The sequence below is a fragment of the Dama dama genome, chromosome 17 (assembly GCF_033118175.1).
Source record: "Dama dama isolate Ldn47 chromosome 17, ASM3311817v1, whole genome shotgun sequence".
NCBI classification, from domain to species: domain Eukaryota; kingdom Metazoa; phylum Chordata; class Mammalia; order Artiodactyla; family Cervidae; genus Dama; species Dama dama.
In genome coordinates, this window is record NC_083697.1 from 69,686,716 (window position 1) to 69,714,169 (window position 27,454).

A 27,454-nucleotide genomic window follows, 5' to 3' on the forward strand; every position below is an offset into this window, starting at 1 on the left:
TATCTCAGAAATGCATAGTCTCAGGCCCCTCTTTAAAGCTTCAGTTAAAATCTTCATTAAACAATACCTCAGGTGACTTGTATGCATATTAAAAAATTTTAAAATCCTTTAAAAGACTGCTAAAAAAGAATGAATTTTAATAAATATTTAGTTTACAGTGGTTTTAGATTTACAGAAAAGTTATAAAGATATTGTGCATTTCAGTATGCTCCTCCTGCCCAGTTTCCCTTGTCTTAACATTTTACATTAGTCTTAAGATACATTTGTCACAAATACTGAACCCATATTGATACTTCATTGTTAACTAAAATCCAGGCTTTATTGGGATTTCCTTAGTTTTTACCAGAGGTCTTTTTTATCTCAGACCCCATCCAGGACACCACCTAACACTTACTCATCATTTAGGTGCCTCTAGATTTTGAGTTTCTTGGCCTTTCCTTTTTTGGATGACTGCTCAGATGGTAAAGAATCTGCCTGCATATACCTTGTTCATGGATCAGAAGAATCAATATAGTGAAAATGAGTATACTACCCAAAGCAATCTATAAACTCAATGCAAGCTACCAATGGTATTTTTCAAAGAACTAGAACAAATAATTTCACAATTTGTATGGAAATAGAAAAAAAAAAAAAAAAAAAAAAACCTCAAATAGTGAAAGCAATCTTGAGAAAGAAGAATGAAACTGGAGGAATCAACCTGCCTGACTTCAGATTATACTACAAAGCCACAGTCATCAAGACAGTGTGGTATTGGCACAAAGACAGAAATATAGATCAGTGGAACAGAATAGAAAGCTCAGAGATAAATCCACGCACCCGTGGACACCTTATCTTTGACAAAGGAGGCAAGAATATACAATGGAGAAAAGACAATCTCTTTAACAAGTGGTGCTGGGAAAACTGGTCAACCACTTGTAAAAGAATGAAACTAGAACACTTTCTAACACCATACACAAAAATAAACTCAAAATGGATTAAAGATCTAAGACCAGAAACTATAAAACTCCTAGAGGAGAACATAGGCAAAACACTCTCTGACATAAATCAAAGCAGGATCCTCTATGACCCACCTCCCAGAGTAATGGAAATAAAAGCAAAAATAAACAAATGGGACCTAATTAAACTTAAAAGCTTCTGCACAACAAAGGGAACTATAAGCAAGGTGAAAAGACAGCCTTCAGAATGGGAGAAAATAATAGCAAACGAAGCTACTGACAAAGAATCTCAAAAATATACAAGCAACTCCTGCAGCTCAATTCCAGAAAAATAAATGACGCAATAAAAAAAATAGGCCAAAGAACTAAACAGACATTTCTCCAAAGAAGACATACAGATGGCTGACAAACACATGAAAAGATGCTCAACATCACTTATTATCAGAGAAATGCAAATCAAAACCACAGTGAGGTACCATTTCACGCCAGTCAGAATGGCTGCTATCCAAAAATCTACAAGCAATAAATGCTGGAGAGGATGTGGAGAAAAGGGAAACCTCTTATACTGTTGGTGGGAATGCAAACTAGTATAGCCGCTATGGAAAACAGTGTGGAGATTCCTTAAAAAACTGTAAATAGAACTGCCATATGGCCTGGCAATCCCACTTCTGGGCATACACACCGAGGAAACCAGAATTGAAAGAGACACATGTACCCCAGTGTTCATCGCAGCACTGTTTATAATAGCCAGGACAGGGAAGCAACCTAGATGCCCATCAGCAGATGAATGAAAAAGAAAGCTGTGGTATATATACACAATGGAATATTACTCAGCCATTAAAAAGAATACATTTGAATCAATTCAAACCCTGGGTCAGAAAGATCCCCTGGACCCACTCCAGTATTCTTGCCTTAGAAAATTCCATGGACAGAGGAGCATGGTGGGTTACAGTCCAGGTGGCCACAAAGAATCGGACAAGACTGAGTGACTAACACTTTCACTTTACTTTTCACTTCAAGAGTTCTGAGGGGCACTCTTTAGGGATTTTGTAGGATGTCCCTCAATTTGGATATGTCCGCACAGTGCCTTTATGATGAAGCTTGTAAATCTGATGGACGTAGTGGCAGCCTTTAGTGGTTTCTAAGAACAAGGATTTTGGAATCAAGCCTCCTAAATCTGATTCCCATCTTCACTTCCAGCAAGCTGTATGACTCTAGGCAAGTGATATAATTTCTCTGGGCTATGATAAAAAAGGATTGGTGATATTAATAGTATCTACTTCATGGGGGTGATAAAGAGGATAAAAGAAGGTAAATTATGAAAAAGCACTTGGAGACTTCCCTAGTGGTCCAGTAACTAAGACTCAGCACTCCCAGTGCCGGGGACCTGGCTTCAATCCCTGGTCAGGGGAGCTCAATCCCACATGCTGAAACTGAAAGATGCCATGTGCTGCAACTAAGGCCTAGCACAGCCAAATAAGTAAATCTATTTTTGAAAGGCACATAGAGCATGACACAGAATAAATTCTTTATAAATATTTGTTGCTAGTATTGTTATTGTACCTAGAAGAAGAAACGGCAACCCACTCCAGTGTTCTTGACTGGAAAATTCCATGAACAGAGGCACCTGGTGGGATGTTGTCCGTAGAGTCACAAAGAGCCAGATACGACTGAGCGATCAAGCACATTGTTATAATGATTGTTGTCAAAATAAGAGATAGGCTTGTCTGTGGAGAAACTCATGGTCCAACGTGGGAGGGACACCTGGAAACATAAAAATACCTTTTTAAGTGTGGTAGGTTTAGAGTCAGTGTTGCCTTTCTATATTGTTTTGATTTTCAAGCAGTCAGTTTTGGAGGTGGATTTGTACTGATCAAGGTTTGGGGCTTTGAAGAGATTGACCTAGAAATTCTTGGAATGCTGGAAATATGAGGAATTAGAATAAAAGTCTTTGTGTCAAGGCTGTGTGGATGATACAGTTGAAAGAAACTCAGCTGAGTGTTCTGTTTACAAGCAGGTGAAAGTTGGAATGCTGGAAATGTTTGTGTAATTAGTTCATAGCAAAATGTTCAATGGAGGATATGGGGATGATATAGTTGAAAGAAGTTTATCCGAGTGTCCTATGCTTTTCATTCTTGTGTTTGGCCCTTTGGAGAGCATGTTGAAAAGTGTGATAAATGTTTTGTTCCATAGGCTAATGCTCACTTCTTCCAGATATCACATAAATGTAAATAATAGACTGTGAACAGATTACTGGATGTTTGAACAGGAGCATTGGAAGAAAAAAGAGATTAGGATTAAATAAGAGAGAAGTAAAGTAGTTAATGTAGCGTCTAACATAGTACCTACCTTGAGACAAAGGAAACATTACAGACGTTGTATATTTTCTCTTATGAGTTGAAAGGCAAGAGTTCTTTTGCCACTTTGAGGTGTTCATAAAACTTTTAGAGTCTACTTTAGGAGACATAATAAAAGTCTTGATGATCATTTGGGTAGATTTTGTTTATCAGTATAATAATAAACCTTTGCTTCTGTGCTCAATTTTAAAAAAAAATTTCAGAGTCTAAAAGTATGGCTCTTAGTAGCTTTGTTTTCTGAATCACATTGTAACTTTACTGGTCTGTTTATTTCTCACAGCTTCCCAGAAGTGATTAAAGATTGAGTTACTGCGTGTCTTTCGTTACTTCACTCTTAGGTTTATCAGTCCCTGTTGAGCAAGTCCATCCTACAGGAACAGCTCAGCTATCTGGCTTTATACTGATTCCACAGTTCCTTGATGACTACTCTCCCTAATGGTGGCTATGAGAAATTCCTAAAGTATAACCTTCATGTTTATATATGTTGTATAGTATTTTAATTATTTTAAAATGTATAATTATTTTAATTATTTGAAATGACATATCACATTGTCAATATGTACATTTTTTTTAGCTACTCAAGCATTTATCAACCTGGCACTGTTGACATTTGGGCTGGATGACTTTGTCTTAATGGGGGTTGTTTAGGATATTTAGAAGCATTCTCGGCCTCTGCCCATTGCATGGCATAGCACTCCTCCCAAGATGTAATAGCCAAATTGTGAATAGTGTTGCCAGATGTTTGCTAGGGGATACATCTGACCTTCCTTCAGAACCACTGAGCTAACCTCTTGTCTTCAAGTGACTGTGCTGAGCTGCGCAGTGCCGTGCTAAGTCATTGAGTCGTGTCTGACTCCTTGCAGCCCCGTGGACTGTAGTCTGCCAGGCTCCTCTGTCCATGTGATTCTCCAGGCAAGCCTACTGGAGTGGGTTGCCATGACCTCTTCCAGGGGATCTTCCCAGCCCAGGGATCGAAACCCACATCTGTATGTCTCCTGCATTGGCGGGCAGGTTCTTTACCACTCGTGTCACTGGGAGGCCCTGTAAGTAACTGCTAAGGACATGTAGCAGATACCTGTCTGACTTTGGAGTCATGAAAATTCAAATTCAGATCCCAGCTCTACCCACTCTGAACTGTTTACTATCTTACTCTCCTTAGCTGCAAAGTGGAACAGTGATAACTTCTAGCCAATAACATTAAAGATAAAATATATATAGATACAGCTACATGTAGTGTTTGTATAAAGGACTTAGCACAGAATGTACACTCACAGGCAGTGGCCCTGGCAAGGTGGCCAAGGATCAGCAAAGAATGCTAGGGAAGTGTGAAAAAGGAAGGGAAAATAATAATAATAAAAAATTTTAAAAAAATAAAGGACCTAGAAAGATGCTTGATGAAAAGGAGGTACTCAGTAAGTGCCAATGCTCTGTCCTACAGTAGATTTTCCCTTGATGCTAGGGATGTTATTCATACGTCTATTCATACCCTTATTCATTATTCATATAATATTTAAACTACAAAACATGGACTCATTGAAATCAAGCAGGGAATATTGACCATTTTAATTTTTTGGCTATATTTAGAAGCAATATAGCATGAAGACTCATAGCACTGGCTGTGGAGTTTAACAGAACCGGATATAAGTGAAACTGATCTGTATCATTCTCATGAGATGGAGAAACTTACTTAATTTTTATTTCTTTCTTTACAAAATGAAGGTATTGATAATATCTACCTCAGAAGGTTGTTACAGTGATTAAATGAGACAGGTGACTGGTACATAATAACATTTAGCAGTATGTCTAAGCTATAACGTGGTTCCAATGAGTGGGATGAAGCAGAGGTCTTCAGTGAGGAGCTAGGACTGAGGTGAGTAGAAAGGAGGAGAATGGCTGTCCTGAGCAAAGGCGTGGGGAAGCATGGAGAGCCTCAGAGTATTTTGGATGCAATAAGTACATCTGTTTTTGAAGTTCAAAGGACATATAGGGAAATCGTCTATATTTTTTTAGGCAGAGAATATAATAAACTTACAGAACTGCAGAATTGGAAAGGATCTTGAAGTCATTGAGTCCAAATCATTCATTTTTCCAGTAAGAAAATAGGCCTAGAAAGGCAGGTGCTTTGCTGGAAGCCACGTGCTCTTGGAAAGAGTTGGTCCTAGAAGACAGAATCACTGTGTTGCCTCTTAGTCTCTCCTTGTCCTTAAAAAACACAGACAAAAGCTATTAAAATAAATAGAATATGCAGATGCTCTTTATTTTATCAATTAACTTCCTGGAAACCATACCTATTCAGTAGCTAGAACTGGCATGAATACACATAACTAGCAATCCAAACAAGCGTGTAGTTTTTGATTGTCTACGCTCTATTTCAGACACTGGACATAAGGATAAACAAGACAGACAAGGCCCCTCCCCTCATAGAACTTCTGTTGGAGAAAATTATCACAATTAATTTTTAAATAAAAAATATTAAAAATTGTTTTGCAGAGAATTAAAATGGGGTGATTGGGCTTCCCCAGTGGCGTGGATGGTGAAGAATCTGCCTGCAGTGCAGGAGACCTGGGTTTGATCCCTGAGTTGGGAAGGTCCCCTGGAGTAGGAAATCCACCACACTCCAGTATTTTTGCCTGAAGAATTCCATGGTCAGAAGAGCCTGGGGGGCTACAGTCTATAGGGTCTCAAAGAGTTGGACATGACTAGCATTTGCTTACACTTTATGATACAGAATGAAGAGAAGGTACTTTGAATGGTATGGTTGAGCAAGGCCTCTCTCGGGGGGCTATCAGAGCCTAGATCTGAATGACTTGGTCTTTGAATTCAGGAGTAAAAGCCTTCCAGTCAGATGGAGCAGCTAGTATAGGGGCCCTCAGACAGAAATGAGCTTGACAGTTTGAAAGTAAAGCAAGGCCAGTGACGCTAGATTTAGTGCAGAAGAGGGGCCAGGAAAGTTAGGTCATCAGAGGCCAGATCATTTTGAGTTATGTACGCCAAGATAAGGAATTCAGATTTTATTCCAAGTGAACTCTGAAGCCACTGGAAAGTTTTGTGTGGGCAGTAGTCTGATCTGCTCTGTCTTTGGAAGATCTCTCTAGCTACTGTTTCAGGAGTGGAGTGCATAGAGCAAGGGGGCCAGTCAGGAGGCTGTTGTTCTGGTCCATTTGGGAGATGATGGTGGATTGGATTAAGGTGACAGAGATGAAGAGAAGTTTAGGTATTTGGGATATATTTCAGATGAATAATAGATAGCTGTTGGTGATGCTTTCAATACTAGGGATAAGGAAGAAAAGAGAAATCAAAGATAATCCTAGATTTTTGGTGTAAATAGCTAGGTAGATATTTAGGTTTCATTTACAAAGATGAGAAAAACCAGAGAAAGAGTGATTTGATGGGAGCCTGGGGGAATAGAAAGAGCAGTCTACATTTACCATACCAAATTTAAGATGTCCATTATTTATTCAGCTAGTATTTTTGAGTATCATCTCCTTCCTTGGGCTTTAGGAATATCATATTAACAAAAGGCAAAATTCTCTGCCTTTTTGGAGTTTATATTCTAATGGATGATTCAAAGAATTAAGAATAAGGTCTATGATGTATAGATGTATAGATGGTGGTAAGTTCTGAGGTAGGATTTATAATGAACCGTGTGGTTAGACCTGAGAAGTCTTCACTGACAAAGGGACATGACTTCAAGGAGACTTGAAGGGGGTAAGGGAGTGAAGCATGCAGATATGTGCCAAAAATGTGCACGGAGATAATAGTTTAAAAGTGGGACCAGACGACGCCACAGAGGAAGAGTGTGTTGGTGCTGAAGGAAGGAACTCCTGTGGCCTCTCTCATTGCTGCTACTTTTCTCAATGATACAAGCTCATTAACTCAGAGTATTGGAGGAGTTTGGAAGCCAAGTTTAAGAAAGGAGGGGATCGTGTGAAATAGCTATTTAAGAAAATGCTTGATATATTCGACCTGCAAGTGTTTCGTCTCAGGGAATGACCCAGTGTGGTTTTCTTTCCCTCAGCCAAGAGGTTGGAATCCTATCAGGAAGCTGCCTCTGAAGATGAAGATTCTGCCGGCACTCCCAGCGGCTCCCTCAGCAATATGGCGAAACCAAGGGCCCCCAGCTGCAGGACAGTTCACGGCCGGCCTTTAGGAAGTATCTCCTCAAATCATCTTACTGGGAGCTGTTTCGCCCTAGAAAGTAGAGAAGGAGCCAGTGAAGTACCTCATTCCAGACAGGCTGCCTTCAGTAGCCCCATTGTAAGTGTGACTGCATGACCTGAAACTTGTCTGTCTGTGATGAACAATGAAAGAGCATTCTCATAATTATAACAGAGCCACACACTGTTGTCTCTTCTGCCTGAGAAGAGATTGTGAGTTCAGTCTGGTTGCCACATATTCACAGTATCTTAACTTTGGAGAGAGTTCAGTGTCAAAAGATAGTATACCATTTCTGAAAAACATGTTTCTGGTCAAGGTCAGTCACTTCTGAGCCTGGAGAAAGCTGCCTTGCTTTAATGATCATGGCTCACTTTCAGAACCAGCACAACTTACCGGAGGCATCTCATACACTGGTTCAGTTCAGTTCAGTTCAGTTGCTCCGTCATGTCAGACTCTTTGCGACCCCATGAATCGCAGCACGCCAGGCCTCCCTGTCCATCACCAACTCCCAGAGTTTACTCAAACTCATGCGCATTGAGCCGGTGATGCCATCCAGCCATCTCATCCTCTGTCGTCCCCTTCTCCTCCTGCCCCCAATCCCTCCCAGCATCAGGATCTTTTCCAATGAGTCAACTCATTGCATGAGGTGGCCAAAGTACTGGAGTTTCAGCTTCAGCATCAGTCCTTCCAATGAACACTCAGGACTGATCTCCTTTAGGATGGACTGGTTGGATCTCCTTGTAAGTGTGTCTAATTGATAGGGAAATTCAGAGGCCTTTTTATCTCTTTGTAATCCTCCCTGAAATCCCACCAAATCTGTGTCCTCTTCCCCATTCCTAGTCCTTGGCAGATCATTTTCCAGTGTTTCTATATCAGAGCTCAAGAGGGTGTGTTCTTAAGCCCTGGGCGGAAAACATGGAGGAAGAACCTTGTGGAAGATGGGAAAGAGGAAAGATGCTTGTGGGAAAGAATTAGAAATCAAAACTTTTGCTGCACTTAAAATCACTTTGGTAAAATTTCAACTGTCTTCTCTGCTCTCGACATTTCATTAACTCTTCCTTACCCTCATTCAAGATGAGGGTTCCCTAGCCATGAAACTGATAAGCAGTTGGTGATCTCTGAAATAGGTGACATAACAAGAAATAAACAATTTTGGGAAGACTTTTGTTTCTGCATTGAATTTACATAGACTTTCATAGTAGAGATGCGATCTGAGTATACCTCAGGGATCTCATTTGTCCTGGAAAGGCCTGGAGGGAAATCTGGCTCTTTTCAAAGTTCCAACAAATAGGGCAATTTAGAATCTAGGAAGATCATTTCACTGAAACTTATCCAATGCATTTCTTTGACTCTAAGGATATAATACCTGTTATATCCTATCATTACCATATGTCAAGCTATTCCAAACATCTGGACTTAGTTTTTCTCCAACCTCTGAGGGAAAAAAATGGTGAAGAATGCATACAGCCTCTTCTCTGTACTCATTTTCAGGCTCTATCAGAAGTAGATATCCGTTTTCTTCTGTTTTATCAATTTTGCCCGTTACTCTGCTGATCTTTTACCTTTGCCAGCCACCTGCAGTTAACCACATGTTGACTCCTGTTTGCTTGGAAGTCAAGGCTACTGATGACCAGGTGGGACTGAGCCGTGGCCTCCCTCTGTTTCCCGATCCAGCCTCACTCTCTTCGTGGAACAAAGGATTATTTCCTAATTTGGAGTCATTATGGTTTTTGTACCATTTCCCCTGTCTAAAATTCATTCTCCCCTCACCACCTGCCTGTAGCTACCAGATCTGATGAAATGCTTCTTTAAATATCATTTCTTCCAAAGACTTCTTAGACTCTTTGTTGCTAAGTTCTGTTTACACAGTCCCTCCTGCCCTTCAGCCCCTTAGTCCTCATGGCCTTGGCCTTATTTCTGCCTCTGATGTGGACCTTGCGCCTTGAATCCTCGGCATCTGAGGTCAGCGTCCGCCACGTCTGCTGTCAGAGAAGCATCATCACTTGACGCCGCTCTGCAGGCTGAGTCTTCCTGTTCAGTCTGTTCTGTTTTGACGCCTTGTACCCCAGCTCCGCGTGTTGTGCTGATTATACAGTTTCTCTGGGGTTGCTGCTCTGTTCTGTGTTTTGAATACCAGACCCTTACATATAGAATGACGAGGTGTTCCTGAAGATACGAGACCATCTCTCATGCTTGCTGTAGACAAGCCAATTCTGTCCTTCTTGGAGACTAAAGATTATTTTCAGAAAATTTTAACCTGAAAAGCTGATGTCTGTGAAAATCGTACATATGATACTAAAAGTCTATTCATGTATCCCAGGTTGTAGAACACCAGCGTGGAAGCACAATGGGGGCCGTGATGCCTGGAAGTGAAAAGTTGTTAAGATGGTGCCCTTCATGGGGGAGACAAGGGGAGTGTCAGAGAGTGAGGGTCCAAGGCAGAGTGCTGGCACAGGTGTGCCAGCGTCGGGTTAGAGGGACACCGAGGACCTTGAGTCCTGGGTTCACACGACCTGCTTTAGAAACAGTGGACCCTGACTGTGACAGTCAGCACTTTTATGCCCCTTTAATCCTCTAGAAGTTTTCATTCAGCAAGCATGCTGCTCATTCTACCTGGAATGCTATCCTCCTAGGTCTTTATGTGGCTGTTTCCTTTCTTTTCACTGAGGTCTCAGCTCAGGTGTCACCTCCTCAGTAAATCTTGTTGTTGTTCAGTCGCTAAGCCGTGTCAGACTCTGTGACCCCATGAACTGCAGCACGACAGGCTTCCTTGTCCTTCACTGTCTCCTGGAGTTTACTCAGACTCATATCTATTGAGTCAGTTATGCTATCCAGCTATCTCATCCTCTGTCATCCCCTTCTCCTCCTGCCCTCAATCTTTCCCAGCATCAGGGTCTTTTCCAGTAGTTAGTTCTTTGCATCCAGTGGCCAGAGTATTGGACTTCAGCATCAGTCCTTCCAATAAATATTCAGGGTTGATTTCATTTAGGGTTGACTCGTTTTATCTCTTTGCTGTCCAAGGGACTCTCAAGAGTCTTCTTCAACACCACAGTTTGAAAGCATCAGTTCTTCAATATGGTAGTAAGATTCAGTAAATCTCACCGACCATCCAATCCAAAGTATGTTCCATCTCCTGCACACTTGCCTGGATCTAGAACCATCTATTTATAGGTTAATTTATCTCCCCCACCTAGGATGTCAGTTCCATGCACCCAGGATCCCATATGTTCTGTGAACCCCTCTTTCCTTGAGGTGTTGCTTATACCATAGATCAATAATAAATATTTATGGAGTAAATATTCCATAATGGAGGAATGTTCCATTAATGGAGTAATGGAAGACAATGACATAATACTAGAGCCTGGGATATAAAACGGATAAGACACATCCCCAGCTTTCAGCTTTGCTCTTGATAGAGGAGGCAGACATGTAAGTAAATAGAGGTTATCCTGTATTGAAGATGCAGTAATGGTAGTTAATCCATAGTATTAAAAAGGCACAAAGAAGAGAGTCATCAACTCTCTGGGGATGAGAAGGGATCAAGAAAAGTTGCACAAAAGAGGTTAAACTTATCTTATGGTTAATGAGTGGAGGGTTACACGGTAGAAAAGGAAGGAAAAGCACTCGGGGCAGACAGCAGGAGTGTGTGCAAAGGCCCAGAACCGCACAACCGGGGAGGACGTAGTGGGGGGAGGAGCTGTGCATGTGTGGCTATTGGCCATTGTCTTTTCTCTTAGGTCTTTGGTATTCAGGAATCTGAGGCAGAAGGCATTTGTATTTGTATTTAAGCCAAAGTTGTCCAGATGGAGTGCTAAGTCCCTGGGATTGGAGTGAGGGTTGCAGCAGGGAATGAGATAGAAACCTCAGGCCCAGATGACAGAGGGGCAGCAGAGTGCAGTGTTGGGCTTCCCAGTGGCTCAGTGGTAAAGAATCGCCTGCCAAGCAAGCGACATGGGTTTGATCACTGGATTGGGAAGATCCCCTGGAGAAGGAAATGGCAACCCACTCCAGTATTCTTGCCTGGGAAGTTCCATGAACAGAGGAGGCTGGTGGGCTACAGTCCACGTGGTTGCAACGAGTTGGACATGACTTAGCAACTGAACAACAGAGCACAGTGTTAGAACGTGGTCAGCTTCATCTCCCATGTGGAGTATCTTCGTTCACTATTAAACTTCGGGCATTTTCGATTTTGCATAAACAAAGTGGGTCCAAGTCATTCTTAGTTTGAAAACAGAGTTAACATTCGGTACATAGTAAGACTACACAAAAACTTTGGCAGACACTTTGAGAGAGCAAAGAGAAGTCTTGGCCAGTGTTTGTTTTAATTGGGTTTGCACAGGGGGAAAATACAGAAAGAAATGAAGGAAGGAAAGTAGGAGAGGGAGGGTGGGGAGGGAGGGAGAAAGGTGAATGTGAAATCTGCAGCCTGGTGAGAAGACATTATATGAATCGTGGCAGCAAATGTAAGGTTTCAAATAGTCAGATGCTGTCTAAGATAAGGACTAAGATGTACTCCCACCATGAAACAGATAAAGCTTACTTTAAATATGGGAAGCTGTGTACATCATGTTCTGTAGTCTCTAATTAAGAGTATACAGTTTTTCAGTGCATAAAAAAATAAACGTCTATTTGAGGTCAAGTGGGAGGGGGTTATGTCTTTGTTTTCTAAGAATAACATCTTTTTAATCTGTTATCCACCCCCTTCTTTATGGAATATAAAACCAGCAAATGTCTGTTAGTAATGTACAGCAATAAAATTTTATAGCTCATCCATGTGCCAGGTACTGACACCGGTTCTTAGTCAGGAATCCAAAAATCTTTAAGATATGTTAAAAAATCCATAAAAAATAATGAAATAATGCCTTTTGTAGCAACATGGATAGAGATTATCATACTAAATGAAGTAAGTCAGACAAAAACAAATATCATATGATATTTTAATTGCTCAGTTGTGTCCGAGTCTTTTGTGACCCCATGGAATGTAGCTCGCCAGGCTCCTCTGTCCATAGGATTCTCCAGGCAAGAATACTGGAGTGGGTTGCCATTTCCTTCTCCAGGGGATCTTCCTAACCCAGGATCAAGCCTGAATCTCCCGCTTGGTAGGTGGACTCTTTACCACTGAGTCACCAGAGAAGCCCAATATCACTTACATGTGAAATCTAAAAGAATGATGCAAATGAGCTTATTAGAAAACAGAAATAGACTCACAAATGTAGAAAACAAATTTATGGTTACCAAAGAAGAAAGGGGGAAGGGATAAATTAGGAGCATGGGATTAAGTGATACAAGCTACTATATGTAAAAAAATGTTGTGGTTGTATTAAGAGATACAAGCTACCATACATGAAAAGGTCTTGGAAAAGATCCTGATGCTGGGAAAGATTGAAGGCAGGAAGAGAAGGGGACAACAGAGGATGAGATGGTTGGATGGCATCACCGACTTGATGGACATGATTTTGAGCAAGGTTTGGGAGTTGGTGATGGACGGGGAAGCCTGGCGTGCTGCAGTTCATGGGGTCACAAAGAGTCGGACGCAACTGAGCAACTGAACTGAATACATAAAATATATAAGCAACAAGGATTTACTGTATAGCTTGGGGAAGTATATTCAATAACAAATAATAACTTAGAATGGGAAAATTTTGAAAAAGAATAGATGTATATATAACTGAATCATTTTGTTGTATACCTGAAACATTGTAAATCAACTGTTCCTCAGTTTTAAAAAGTATGCAAAAATCTATAAGATACAGATTCCTTCCTTTAAAGGAACTCACCCTGTGGGGCAAGAAGTACATATACATGGGATTATTTAAAGCTGGATGGTGTGGATTTGGTTCTTGGGTTAATTGGAATTCATAGAAGGCAGGATCTGTCCATCACAGAAAAAAAAAAAAAAAAAAGCAAAAGTCAATTTTGAAATAGAAGGTATCCATGAGGAAGATTTGGATCTTAGAAGAAAAAAAAAACAAACCCTGTCAAACCATCTTATACGTAAGAATTGTGTGTGATAGCTCTGTACTTCTCCTGAGTTCAGGAGCAAAACACCTTAGTCACTCAGGGTTAACTTGTCAGAGACAGCAACTAAAGGGAAGAATATTTTGTTCCTGCAGCTTCGTTTTGACGTGGCTCGTTCCTTACATCTTCTGGGCTCTTCTTTGTATTATTATTATTAATTTGATGCTTTTCAGGTCTTGTGTGGTCCTGAGTTCCTTACATCTTTTGACAATTCTTTTTGTGAATACAGTTTCCAATCAGAGTCCCGGCTCTGGTCAGCTCCCTGTCTTTTATTCTCGTGGCCACAGCATCGGTTCTTAAATTCCCTGAATGACGCATTAGATTGACTTACGTCAGCAGTGTTTGTCACCAAGACGGAACTTACAAATCTGTAATTAGTCTTAGAGTAACCTCAGAATGAAGTCTAGTCCTGATGTTCTGAAGCCAGTTACTCATCAGTGTGGAGATCATCAATACGATAAAGTCACTGTTTGCTTCTAAGGTCTGGAACTCAATCCTGATCGTGTTCCAAAGAGCAAATGTCTCTTAGAGATAACATCTCCAAAACCTGTGCATACTGGCGGCTTCTTGGAGATTCCTGGTGCCTATTAAATACTCTTAGAAGTGCTACAATAGACCTATTTAAACACTTCTTAAACTTATTTTAGTATGGAACTCTTTGGGGTTTTGCTTAACATGCATAAACATTTTGAGAAGGATGCCTTTGGAAATACTGCTCCAGCCTATGGCATCTCTCACACTCAATAGATGCCAGTATCATCATAGCCTTCGTCAATTCCATGCAGCAAGGTTCCCAAGCATCAGACCTTGCCACTCTCTTGTAACTAGCTTTGGCAAGGGGATCCTCAAGGAAGGGATGTTTCTCCAAGTGACTGAGGGCATAGCAGACTCTTGCTGGCTCAGTGTTACTCTTGTGAGACTTGAGAGGGAATGTGGCCAACTAGTTATTGAGCACTGTCAGATTACAAACATTTGCAAACTCTATCAAACATAACATGATTCAAACTTTGCTAAGTAAACTATCACAGGACAATAGATGCTGTCTTTAGATAGAAATTTAAGAATGTCTTTTGACAGCAGAAAACTGGGACCTTTGAAACCCACTGTACACCAGGTAAACTGCCTGGAAATGGGTGTGTCATTCCAGAAGACAAAGGGACATAAAATTACTTCAGTTTCTGTTGTGCTGGTCTCGTCTCTCACTGTCTCATTTACTTCATACAGCCACCCTCTGAGGTAGGTGTACTTTTTAAGATTATTCGGAAGAGGGAAATGAAGCTCAGAGGGTTAGTTAAATAAGTAAGTTGCCTGAGGCTCCTAGAGAGGATGTAGTGGATCTAGAGCCTGAACCCAAACCCATAGGATTTCCAGCCTGTGCTCTTTGCTTGTTGAGCCTGTGTTAAAACTTACCAAAGTCCTAAGTGTAAAACGCAAGCCATGACCACCGAGTCTAACATCAAGCATCTCCTTATTTGAGTCTGTTCTATCTCCTCTCTTGGCTTTCCTGAAGTCAGTACGCTTTGCCAGCATCCTGGATTCCTCTAGAATACAGTGGCACTTTTTTGAAAACTTGATTCAGAGATGATGATCCCTTTTTTGAATCATCCAAAAAATTTGTAAAGCAATTGACTACATATTACAAAATTATAAAGACATTTCTACAACACTATTCTTTCATTAAAGCTAGTACTTCTAAATAAGTGTGAAAAGTACTGTGTTAAACAGAATGAAGTTTTTTCCCCCAATAATCAAACTTCTTAAAGCCAATTTGTAAGAGGAATTGTACAAAAGAGAAGGGCATAGGGCACAGTTGCCAAATATGTTTGATAATCAGAAATCTCTTAGAGTGACCCTTGGATGTTCATCGCTGATTCTGTCTCTGGGTCGGGAAGATCCCCTGGAAGAGAGCATGACAGCACACTCTCGTCCTCTTGCCTGGAGAATCCCGTGGACAGAAGAACCATGAGCAAGGGGGTACAGTCCATAGGGCCGCAAAGAGTCGGACACATCTGAAGCGACTCAGCATAGCAAGCATGGATGCTCATGTCTTGTAAGGTATTACTAGGGAAATACAGGTAAACTCTGTTAGCCTGCCTATAGTAGTTTTTATTTTGGAGGGTTGGTTTTTAAACAATAGTAGTGACTTGAGCCATAAAATATTTTGTTAAAATAACATAGTATGAATAACATGCTCACTTTTAAAAGAATTAATATTCATCAGTTGCTGTTGGATGAGTCTATGCCCAAAGTAGAATCCTACGATAAAATATAGCTCTGCACTGTGTATTTCAAAATAAGGAAACACTCATTCAATTAGAATTTGGTGAAAGGCGTTGTCTCCATCTCTTACTTTGTTTAATAATCAAGGTAATCTCCTTTCATATTATGCATTCTGGATTTCCCATTGAAGTTTTTGTCTTTTATTTCTTTTTTTTCACTTCCCATGATACCATGCACATTACATTTTTTTTAAAAAGAATAGTTTACTGTCTCATGTTTCATAGATTCTGGTTAGAAATCATGCTTCTTGTGTAGATTTAAAACTCATATTTTTAGGTGCTTATTGTAACCACACTGTGTCTCATTGGATATTCAGGAAACAGATGTGGTACCAGACACCAGGCTTTTGGACAAGTTTAGTCAGATTACACCTCTACTCTTCACCCCAACGGATGAGACTATCCCAGATCCACCACTGGAGACTCTCTACATCATTGACTTCTTTATTGCACTGGCAATTTGCAATACAGTAGTGGTTTCTGCTCCTAACCAACCACGGCAAAAGGTAAGACTCTAATGCAGACAGGGGTCACCTTCCAGAAGAGAACTTTGGGTTTAAATATATTTGTTATGTGCTCTTTCTGTGCATGCATGCTAAGTCGCTTCAGTCCTGTCCAACTCTTTGCAACTCCATGAACTGTAGCCTGCCAGGCGCCTCTGTCCATGGGGATTCTCCAGGCAAGAATACTGGAGTGTTGCCGTGCCCTCCTCCAGGGGACCTTCCCTACCCAGGGATCGAACTGGAGTTTCTTACATCTGACCTGCATTGGCAGGTGGGCTTACCACTTGCACCACCTGGGAAGCCCCGTGGTCCTATATGGATTGTAATTAACAATAGTAACAGGTAACATTTATACATAGCTTAACCTGTACTCTGAATTTTTGGTGTTCTAAGTGATTTATTGGTATTAATAGGTTTAATCCTCCCAACAGCCCCATGAGTTAGGTACTGTTACTCTACTATTCCTCATTTTACAGGTAAGCTTGAGTAACTTGCCCAGGGATACAGGACCAGTGTGTTGGGGAAATAGGATTGAACCCCGGGAGTATGGATCCATGCTACTACACTATTTTGCTTCCAGGAGGATAGCTAAGGAGAGCAGTTCTTGGCAAATGTGACTCTCTTCATTTTGCTTTGCTTTGCCTACCAAATTGAAGCTTTCTGTGAAACTTCTGAGACCTCCAACATACGCACTACATCAAGCAAAATATAAAGTATTAGATTCATTATCATGTTTAATGATAATATACCTTTTCATATGCCAGTTGGGTGATGTAAACTCAATTACTGGAAGATCCAATACATCTATAATATACCAAGGTTCTGCTGTTCCCACACAAGCTGAATCTTTAAAGTCTCTTTGTAGCTTAGAATTCATGGAAAATTCATTTTCAGTTAAAAAGGAAAGCTTGCTTTAGAGATTGGTGATTCACCACTCGCTGTGCTATCTTCCTTGAGTATAACTATTTCCCCTTTTGCACGCATCCACTTAAAATTCAATTTGCAGCACAACCCAATTAAATTTTCATTTTCTATTAGATCATTTTCTCTTGGCAACTTCAGAGGTGGTCAGTTTTAACATAAAAATAACTTACTTCTCATTAAGCTTTCATTTGATCAGAAACTGTATTTTTATAAGATTTCAATTAGAAACTTGCTCTTTGAAGTTATCTAGTTAGAGGATAAATCACTGGTTATTCTGTTTTTCTCCTCATATAGCACCTTTTGATATACATCTGTTTACAATGCAGACATCTTTTGGCATTTTCTGCTTAAGAAATATAGTTGTCTTATCCCCAAAGAATGTAATATTCTGTGGCCTGAAAGAAAATCTCTGTAGGCATATAAAAGCCTAAGCCTCATGATATTTTAAGGTAGTGATAGCAAGGCAGTGAATAAAGAGCTCATTGGAATTCATGTGTAATACAGAAATGTCATCTGTAGTTGAGTTCACTTTTCAGTTTTGAGTTGCCAGTAAGTTTGCAAATTGACCAACATGAGTCCCTCAAACTATCGTAAAATTAATAATTATTAGGAGAAAATTCTTTAATTCCCTGGACATTTCTAATGAGAAAATTTTAGAATTCAATTAATTGGTCTTCCCAATTAGTATTCTAAATTGAATCACTGATAAGAGTTAAGATCTAGGAGAAATCAGAATATGAACAAGAAAAAGTTCTATAAAAGTAGAAATTTGAATTCATATTATGATATTGATAGTCTTCCATAAACTACTTTATTGGCCTATTTTCCTTAAGTCAAATTAACAACCTTTTTTAGAATCTGAAAAACAAAAGAAAACACACGTTTTGTTAGTCTTTTGATTTACTTTCTTCCAGTGTTTTACATGTGTATTATTCATTTGTTTTTCTGCTGCTCATACCATTTTTATAGCTTTTTCAGTATGGCCCTATAATCTTTATAAACTTGAAATTTAAATATTATATAACATTTTAAGAAGATGTTTCTAATTTGTTATTGAATACTTATAATTTTTAAATTGTTATTGCTAGGATGAATATAATAAAGATAATTTTTTTATATTAAGTTATTTTATCATGAAAATTTGCTAAAAGTATGCCCACTGCTACCAATATTAGCACACTTTATATCTTTTGCTATGAGCTGTCAGATTTCTTCCTAAATGGTTGTAGAAATTCACAGCGCTATCAACATTAGCACATCTTTTTCATAATGGCTGCTTTTATTTTTATTAATTTTTTTGTATCATTGTTAGGTATGAAACAGTCTGCTAAGTAAGGGAGTAGTAACTTTTCACTGTCCTTTTCTCCCCTAGTTTGACTTCATAGTTGTTATCAACTGCTTTTGACTGTTTTATTGAGACCTTCTCATGTTATCTTTCCTAGGTCGGACTCTCTTCTCTGCGTGGAATACCCATTAAATCTTTGGAAGAGATTAAAAACCTGTTCCAGAGACTGTCTGTCCGAAGGTCAAGTTCACCGTCTCTTGCCAGTGGGAAAGAGCCATCTGGAGTCCCAAACGCCTTTGTGAGCAGACTCTCTCTGTTTAATAGAATGAAACCAGCCTCACCTGTGGAGGAAGAGATCTCCCAGACTCGTGGGAGCCTCCAGGACTCTGATAACTTAGCTTGTCCCACAGAAGCTGAGAAAGAAAACAGCGATGCGGGCATCGCGAATGGCGCGGTGGGACCCCTCCCTGGGCAGCCCTTGACCTCCAGCCTGTGTTACGAGGCCGAGAGCCCCGACGAAGCCGCCCTGGTGTACGCCGCGCGGGCTTACCGGTGCTCGCTGCGGTCCCGGACCCCGGAGCAGGTCGTGGTGGACTTCGCCGCTCTGGGACCGTTGACATTTCAACTCCTGCACATCCTTCCGTTCGACTCCGTGAGAAGAAGGATGTCCGTGGTGGTCCGGCACCCGCTTTCCAACCAAGTGGTGGTGTACACAAAGGGCGCCGACTCCGCGATCATGGAGTTGCTGTCCGTGGCTTCCCCAGGTGGGCTCAGGCGGGACTGAGAAAGAAGTGATGGGAAGGGCTTGGTGATCACAGGGCCACTCGCGATGGTCTTGCAAAGGCACACAAGCAGCTCTGTGAGGACCCACCGCGCTTGTGAAGTAGGGGAGCTGCCTAGGATTTGGTGAGAAAGCACCTAGGTTTTGGGTTTCCACAGACCAGGGTTCGAATCTGTATTCCTTTTTTTGAAAGTAAGAATGTTGTGTAACTTACGGCAGAGGACACAGACATTTAAAACAATAGAAGTTACACTCAAGCGTAGGGTTTCACATTTTTATAAAATTTTTTTGCAATATTAGGGTTCTCAAGTATAGGCTTTCACATTTTTACAAAAAGATATAACATTTGTCCATAGTGTAATCAGCAGATAACGGATCAGAGGGATCTACTATATGGAATATGTGCAGTGCCTCTGCTCAGAGCCTAGAGAATGGTAAGCGCTCAGTGGAAGACAGCCAGCATCATGATAATCATTGTTACTGCCATTATCACTGTTGTGGGAATGGTATTTGTATTAATTTGGGGGACTTTTTCTCCCCAAGGAGAAAGGAACAAGGGAAAGATTTATTCTGAGGGGATCCCTTTTATAAATGCACATTTAGGATTCAAAACTATGAGGTCTTTTGATTGTTATGGATTAAGCTCCCATTATTTTTTAAAAATGTCTGTCGTTGGATAAACTGGTAGGAGCACTTGTGTTCTGTCAATTATTTCAGGTGGACCAGGTCCGGAAAAGCAGCAAATGATGATCAGGGAGAAAACCCGGAAGCACTTGGACGACTACGCCAAGCGAGGCCTGCGCACTCTATGTGTAGCGAAGAGGGTGAGGCTGCTGGGACACCCGCTGGCTTCCTGCTCTCCTGTGTTCAACCATCATTTAATGGAAGCAAGCGTGTGTGAAACCCTGATCCAGGCATCTGAGAAAGTTCCTGGGCCAGTGGCCTTCTTTTCATATAGCTTCTTTATTCCTTATATATTAGTTGGTCAGAGTTTGTCCTCAAAGCATTTTGCCAGGAAAGTTTTCAGTAGATCTGAGTATTTTCATTTGGAAACTGCAGTATGGCTGGGAATAAAAATCCCTGGATCCTACTGTCTTGCTCTCAGTACCTTGTATATGTCATTCCTCTGTCTTGTAGCATTAAATGTGCCTTTAAAAGAATGAGGCCAGAGACTGGCATTTATTTTCCCCCTAGAAGTTCTTGATATTTTTTCCTTTTTTGTTTTTACATCTTTATCGGCAAATCCAGGTAAATTCCCTAAATATTATCTAAGTTTTGATTATTCTCTATGTAGAATAATCCTGAGACCTCGTTTTTCCTTTCTACATAAAAAATTATGTAATAAGTAGAGAGAGTTCCAAGAAGTGATTTGAGGGGTGCTACTACCAATACCACCCCTGGGCGCATGGGAGAAACGGAGATACAGAGTCTTTTTAGAGTGAATTTGTCAGGTTTTTTGTGCCCCTTGGCCAGTGGGGACGGCTTCAGTGTGGACCAGGTCCAGCTGCCCAGCTGTGATGTGTGCTGTGTGCGAAGCTGCTTTAGTTGTGTCTGACTCTTTGCGACCCTGTGGACCCACCAGGCACCTCTGTCCATGGGATTCTCCAGGCGGGAGCATTGGAGTGGGTTCCCGTTTCCTCCTCCAGGGCCTCTTCCCGACCCAGGGATGGAACCTGCATCTTCTTATGTATCCTGCATCGGCAGGTTCTTTACCGCTCGTGCCCCCTGGGAAGCCCACTCGGCTGTAATAAGCCTATGCAAAGCCTTACACCTTTAGATTCCCCTCCCTTATTAATAAGCCAAGACACGCCGAGTCCCGTCCCTACAACTGTGTCCCCAAATGCACACCTCGGTAGTGTTTCTTCCTCCAGTGGAGATCCGGCTGGCTCACTGATGAGTGCCCTGGCAGGAGAGGATGGCGAAGTCTGCTTAGGGTAGGGAGGGAGAGTCTAGTAAGGCCTAGGGCAAGGGAAGGACGTGCTTATGGGGAAGGGAAGGGAGTCTGCTGTCAAGATACAGCTAAGGCTTTGTTCCTTGTTCCTTGTCCTTCAGCATTTTATCTGTCAGCCCACACAGGGGGAATACTGGAGGAGAACCAAGGAGGCTGTTCTTGCCAACCCTCTCTCCTGCATAGCTGCCTCCCACCCATTCTGTCATCCGCTCGCTCCCTGGCTCTGAGCCCTGCAGTTAATTTTTGCTGTGTCAATTTTCTGCCCTTCACTGTGAGCTCTAACTAGTAGAGAAGATGGAGAGAGATGTGTAGATCGAAGGATCCATTCTTTAATGAATGGCTGTCCGGTAATTCCTAAACCATAGAGCTCCTGAGAGAACTGCAGACTGAATTGGAGTCTTAACTGAATTGGAGACTGTAACTAGGTCCTGAGACCAGTGCAGGCATCTCTCATTTCTTTCCCAAATTCTGATACTTGAAAACTGCCTTAGGAAAAGTAGCATATTTTATAGACTCTGAAGCACTTAATCAGCCGCAAGGATAATAAAAAGCCTTTCACACATGGTTGTTAAGAGTAGAAGAAGTCAAGATCAAAACAGAGCCTCTGCCTTTTCAGTGGAATGATTCTGTCCTAATAAAGATATAGCCCAGCAGATGTCAGATTCTCCCAAATCAAATTACCTTGTGGGCAAGAATGAGTAGAGAAATTGGCTCACCCCATCAACTCTATGCTGCTTTATAAGAATTGAAAGTAGATTTCTTCTCTATAGCAATCTGAAGACAAAGGAAAATGTATCATTGGTTCTTTCTCTAGGAATTCCACTTAATGTTTTGTTTGGAAGAGAGCTTTCTTGCTTCACTCATTTGGCTTCCTCTTTCTTTTAACCCCTATGAATACCTCACCCCATAAACCAACCATCAAAAGAAATCAAAGGTGGGACTTTCCCAGTGGTCCAGTGGTTAAGACTCCAAGCTTCCAATGCAGGGAGCGTGGGTTTGATCCCGAGTGGGGGAGCTAAGATGCCACGAGCCGCATGGTGCAGCCAAACAGAACAGTGCTGCCGCTGGCTCTGTAACGCCTGAGACTGAGTACCTGACACCGCCTTCTCAGCTGCACCATCAGAATCACCCTGGATTTCACTTTCAAGTGGCTCCTTTCTCCTTTCTGTCTGCATAGTTCCTGGTTTAATTAAATAGATTAAGCCATTTTCATCTTATGAGTAGAATTTCCCAGAGATACTGAGCTACAGGGTCCATCCATCCTCAGGGTTATACTAGTCTGATCACAGAACTTGGGAGGTTTGCTACTGGGTATGGTATTTGGACCTGGCCTGAGTGAACCCAGAAAGAGGTATGCCTAAAATGAGTTTATGGTTTGATATTTTTCTAGGGTGGGTCTTGGCAGCTTTATCACATGGCCTGCCTCATAGCTTTTCCCCCTCCATAGGTCATGAGTGATGCTGAATATGCAGAGTGGCTGAGAAATCATTTTTTAGCTGAAACCAGCATTGACAACAGGGAAGAATTACTCCTTGAATCTGCCATGAGGTTGGAGAACAAACTCACTTTACTTGGTAGGTGGACTACAGTGTATTGTCTTAATGGAGAATATGTTTAAATGCTTAATGTCTCTGTATTAGTTACTTACCAGTGCCTTTTTTCCCCACTTTGATCTAATAGATATATGTGGTTCTATCCATCCTGTCCAGTTTGATTTCTACCCAGCTTCCAATCCTTCCCAGTCCATTTTCAACCACAGTAAACTTGACTTCATTTGTGGTAGGGTCAGGGTGATCATCCTTAAGATCATTTAATAATTCAACACTTAACATAGAGTATAAAGCTGAATAAATACCCTCGTTCCAGAGAAGAAAGCTCGAGTTTCTTGCCAGGTATTGGATAAGGTTTTTAATATATGTTGTCTTTTTGAATCCACACTGCAGAACTGTTTTATGTAGAAGAAACTTGGGGTGCAGAGCAGTTTATTGATTTGTTCAGAGTCACATTCTAGTCACTGGCAGAGCTGGGGAGAAGCTCAGAGCTAGCCATCCCTCACTCTGGAGCCCATATTCTTTATTCTGTGCCTGCAATTGGGCTACAATTTTTCTTCTCTCTCTCACTTTTTGGTTTCAGCTGAAAGTTGCACACCTGACACCTCTTGTTTCAGATTGAGCTGCCTCTTAAAATTGCCTGGAGCCATTTAAATAATACCAGTGCCCACCCACGGAATCTGATTCAATTGGCCTGATACGTGGCCTGGGTATTTGAATTTTTCAGAGTTCCGCAAGTAGTTCCCAAGAGGCAGTCAAGGTTGAAAAACACTGTCTTAGAGTCTGGACCTCTAGATGCTAATATAATAAATGCCAACACACCAAAATACCAGTCTCTAAGCTGCATTCCTCAGGTTCAGAGAAAAGCCATGACCCGACTTGGTCTCTAGCCAGTGGAGTAATGACCGCCCGCCCAAGTCATGTCTCCATGACAGTGTGAATGGTCTGTAACAGATCCACTTCTCCTCCTCTGCAGTCCCAAACTCAGCGTGCTCTGTGGGTTTAGCGCCAAAACTCATTCAGTGGCAAGATCAGGCCTGATTCGATTAGACAGTTTAAAGTATTTATTATCCTAATTTGTGATTGTTGTAATTTATGTTTTGCTAAAGAAATATTAATATGCTTGATTACCAGATATTATAAGATATGACACATGTACCATGTTACCTAAAAATCTTCAAAGCTTTTGAGTTCCAGAATATAGCTAGTCTCAGTTGTTTTAGAAAAGGGAATTATGGATTTTTAATATGAAAGAGCATTAAAAATAGATATTGTGGGTTACTGACCAGAACATTCTTTAAAAGCCTATGATACCCTTGGGAGTATCATAGAATTATAAAATTGGGGAGTAAATTTATATAAGTAACTGAATGAAATCCCCTCAATCCCCCTAGAAGAAAGCTAGCCAGAAGGAGAGCAAGTGAGTTTGATAAACTCATTGATTGCTAAGGCTTTCCTCTCCCAGTATTACTTTTTTGTATATGATTTTGGTCTGAGGGGTCATTTCATTTGGACCCCTCGAAGCTACTGGAGTGGTTTGCATAGTTCAGAACAGGATCAGCTAACAGATAGGGTTCCATTATAGTTTAGGCGAGCTTCAGCTGGCTTTTGTTTCTTACAAGCCCTATTGAACTCTGGTTATTTTTTAGGTGCTACTGGCATTGAAGATCGTCTGCAAGAGGGGGTCCCTGAGGCTATAGAAGCCCTTCACCAAGCTGGAATCAAGATCTGGATGCTGACGGGGGACAAACAGGAGACAGCAGTCAATATTGCCTATGCGTGCAAACTGCTGGAGCCGAGTGACAAGCTCTTTATCCTCAATACTGAAAGTAAAGTAGGTACCCTGAGATTAGCCCAGTCTCTTTTTTTTTTCAAAGCCAGTGGAATACTTGTGATTTCATGACTGTTAGGAGGATGAAAAACCAGCAACCTTTAGCTCCTTGATAATTAGTTCTTCTGTCCAGCAGTGGGACTTCCCTGGTGGCTCAGTCGGTAAAGAATTGGGCCTGCAATGCAGGAGACCACCTGTAATGCAGGAGACCTGGGTTCGATCCCTGGGTCAGAAAGATCCCCTGGAGAAGGAAATGGCAACCCACTCCAGTATTCTTGCTGGAGAGTCCCATGGATGGAGGAGCCTGGCGGGCTGCTGTCCTTTTGGTCAGAGGAGTTGGACATGACTTGGCGACCGTGCTGCTACTGCTATCCAGCAATGCAGCTTGTTTAGTTATTTTAAAGGCTTGGAAAATGTAATGATTCAAGGGAAAAAATTTCCAATGTATTTGCTTCTCCCTTACCCCATATTGAATTATCACTGAGTTGACCAGATTTAGCCCATGATGCGGAGAAGGCAATGGCACCCCACTCCAGTACTCTTGCCTGGAAAATCCCATGGACGGAGGAGCCTGGTGGGCTGCTCCCATCAGGAGCAGAGTCTGCTAAGAGTCGGACATGACTGAGCGACTTCACTTTCACTTTTTACTTTCATGCATTGGAGAAGGAAATGGCAACTCACTCCAGTGTTCTTGCCTGGAGAATCCCAGGGACGGGGGAGCCTGGTGGGCTGACGTCTATGGGGTCGCAGAGTCGGACACAACTGAAGTGACTTAGCAGCAGCAGCCCATGATGACAAAATATATCAAGCTGTGAGGCAGGCATCTGCCTCCCTTTCAAGCTGAGGGGAAGTGATTTCTGGTGTAATGGTGTGAATATTTTCCTGATAATTTTAAAATTAGGCTCAGAGGATAATCTTGCCCTCTAGTGGCAAATCTTAGATAGTGCACCTGAGAATATCAAAAGTTGAAAGAACTCGAAAGGAAAAAAGTTTTTTCTTCTCCTTTTTTAAGGAGAAGGAATTGAAAGGGTTTGGATTCAGCCTATATTTTCCAATACCCTCTTCCCTCCAGCCCTGTCACTAATCTCTAACACAAATAATCTAATTAAACAGGCATTTTATTGAAGATTCTTAATAAAATGATACTAAGATTTGTGCATTTTGTATAATTTGCTTGGAAAACCTTCCTCCTTCCTTCCTAAGTTGTCAGACTCTATCAGTCACATTCATTTTGTCATAGCAACCTGCCTCTCAGAAATTCTCTGGAACTTGTCACCCAGATCATGTCCTGGGTCTTGGTCACAGGCTACCATGTTTGATTAGCCATGTTTTTATGGTCAGTCGTCAGTCAATACCCAACTGGATGGTACATTTTGAGGGAAGATAATTTTCCTTAATACAGACTTAGTTCTCCTTGGCAGTGGATAGTGGCCCAGTAACCCGTAAGCAAAACTAGTAGCCAGATCCCAGTATCAGCTAGGGAGTTAGCACCAGAAAATGCCTGGTCATTTTAGTCACTAAAATGGATGTGCCCTTACGTCTAGTAAGACCTGGATTCAGATGCTCAGCCTGCCAGTGACCGGGTGTGTGACCTTTGGGAGTTAACCACCTGAGTCACTTTCCTTACCAGTAATGTGAGTAATGCCTGCTTCATAGCGTTGCTGTGTGTATTAAATGGGAAAGTATAAGTTGTTTAATATGGCCCCTGGCAGATGTGAGGGCTCCCCTGGAGCCCCGTGGTAAAGAATTCGCCTGCCACTGAGGGAGATGTGAGTTCAATCCCTGGGTCGGGAAGATCCCCCAGAAAAGAAAACAGCAACCCACTCCAGTATTCTTGCCTGGGAAATCACCTGGACAGATGGGTCTGGCGGGCTACTGTCCATAGGGTTGCAAAAGAGTCGGACATGACTTAGCAACTAAATAGCACACAACAGGTTAATAGATACCTTGATTTTCAATGACTGCAGAGTATGTTACCTTCCAAATGTACCATTTTAATTTAACCACTCCAGAGGGTTTTTAAAGATGATTTTTTACTATTACATTTTGAGCCTCTAATGAGCATATTTGGTTCACTGGGGACATTTGAGGTGTATGGGATTAGGTTTATACCCATGGGAAGGGTTGCCGGGTAGCTGCATTTGAAGGTGAAGCTCTTGTCTATTGTTTACGTGGTTGTTAAGTCTTTGTTGTACCCATGTGTGCCTGCATATCCCTACCTACTTTTCATCTGTTTTATTGTGGGTTGAGAAATACTTGATAAAACAGCGCTTGAAATAAGAGGAAGTAGCCCCGAGTGAGGGCCTCTCCTGCATGAAGGGTCTTAGGCTGAGCGCGTAAACGTCGCTGCGCCGCTCCAGGCTCTTGCTGGGCTCCGTCCTGGGTGTCATTTGACCCTGTAATTTCTGGTTAAGTTTACTGTTCATGTTTTGAGTAGAATTCATTAATGAATATTTATTGATGACTAACTTGGTCCTCTTTTAGGCATTATGATGGTTTCAAAAGTAAATTAAAAGTGCTATCTGTCTTCCAAGAACTTTCTAACAAGCCTGGGGTGAGGAAAGTGGAGGGATTGTATGCAAACCAACCACAATGAACCCGCTGAGAACAGGACCGGAACATCAGGGTGAGGGTGGGGATTTCCAGTTCATTAACTTGTCCCCAGCACCTAGGATTTTTTCAAATATAGAACAGTTTCTCAGTAAATAGTAAGTGAATAAGTGAATAAATGTGTTGAATCAAAAAGAAGAGAAAAAAATAATTACTGTTTTAAATTCTGAGTATTGTGCTTTACACTAGGAACTTTGCATGTATTATTTCACTTATTCATCACAACAACTTTATAACGTAGACAGTTGTATTTTTCAGATTAGAAAGTTGAG

The 27,454-nt window shown here is 41.4% G+C and overlaps 1 protein-coding gene across 7 annotated transcripts in view; it reads left to right on the forward strand.

The window, feature by feature from the left end:
- ATP10D (ATPase phospholipid transporting 10D (putative)) overlaps window positions 1–27,454 on the forward strand; it is a 134,502-nt gene that overhangs the window by 76,532 nt on the left and 30,516 nt on the right. For all 7 annotated transcript variants that reach the window (XM_061164683.1, XM_061164687.1, XM_061164688.1 and 4 more), the window contains 6 exons: window positions 7,311–7,549; window positions 16,065–16,253; window positions 18,617–19,223; window positions 19,958–20,064; window positions 22,639–22,765; window positions 24,391–24,575. In XM_061164683.1, coding sequence (XP_061020666.1) covers window positions 7,311–7,549; window positions 16,065–16,253; window positions 18,617–19,223; window positions 19,958–20,064; window positions 22,639–22,765; window positions 24,391–24,575 — 1,454 coding nt within the window. The remainder of the gene's footprint in view (window positions 1–7,310; window positions 7,550–16,064; window positions 16,254–18,616; window positions 19,224–19,957; window positions 20,065–22,638; window positions 22,766–24,390; window positions 24,576–27,454) is intronic.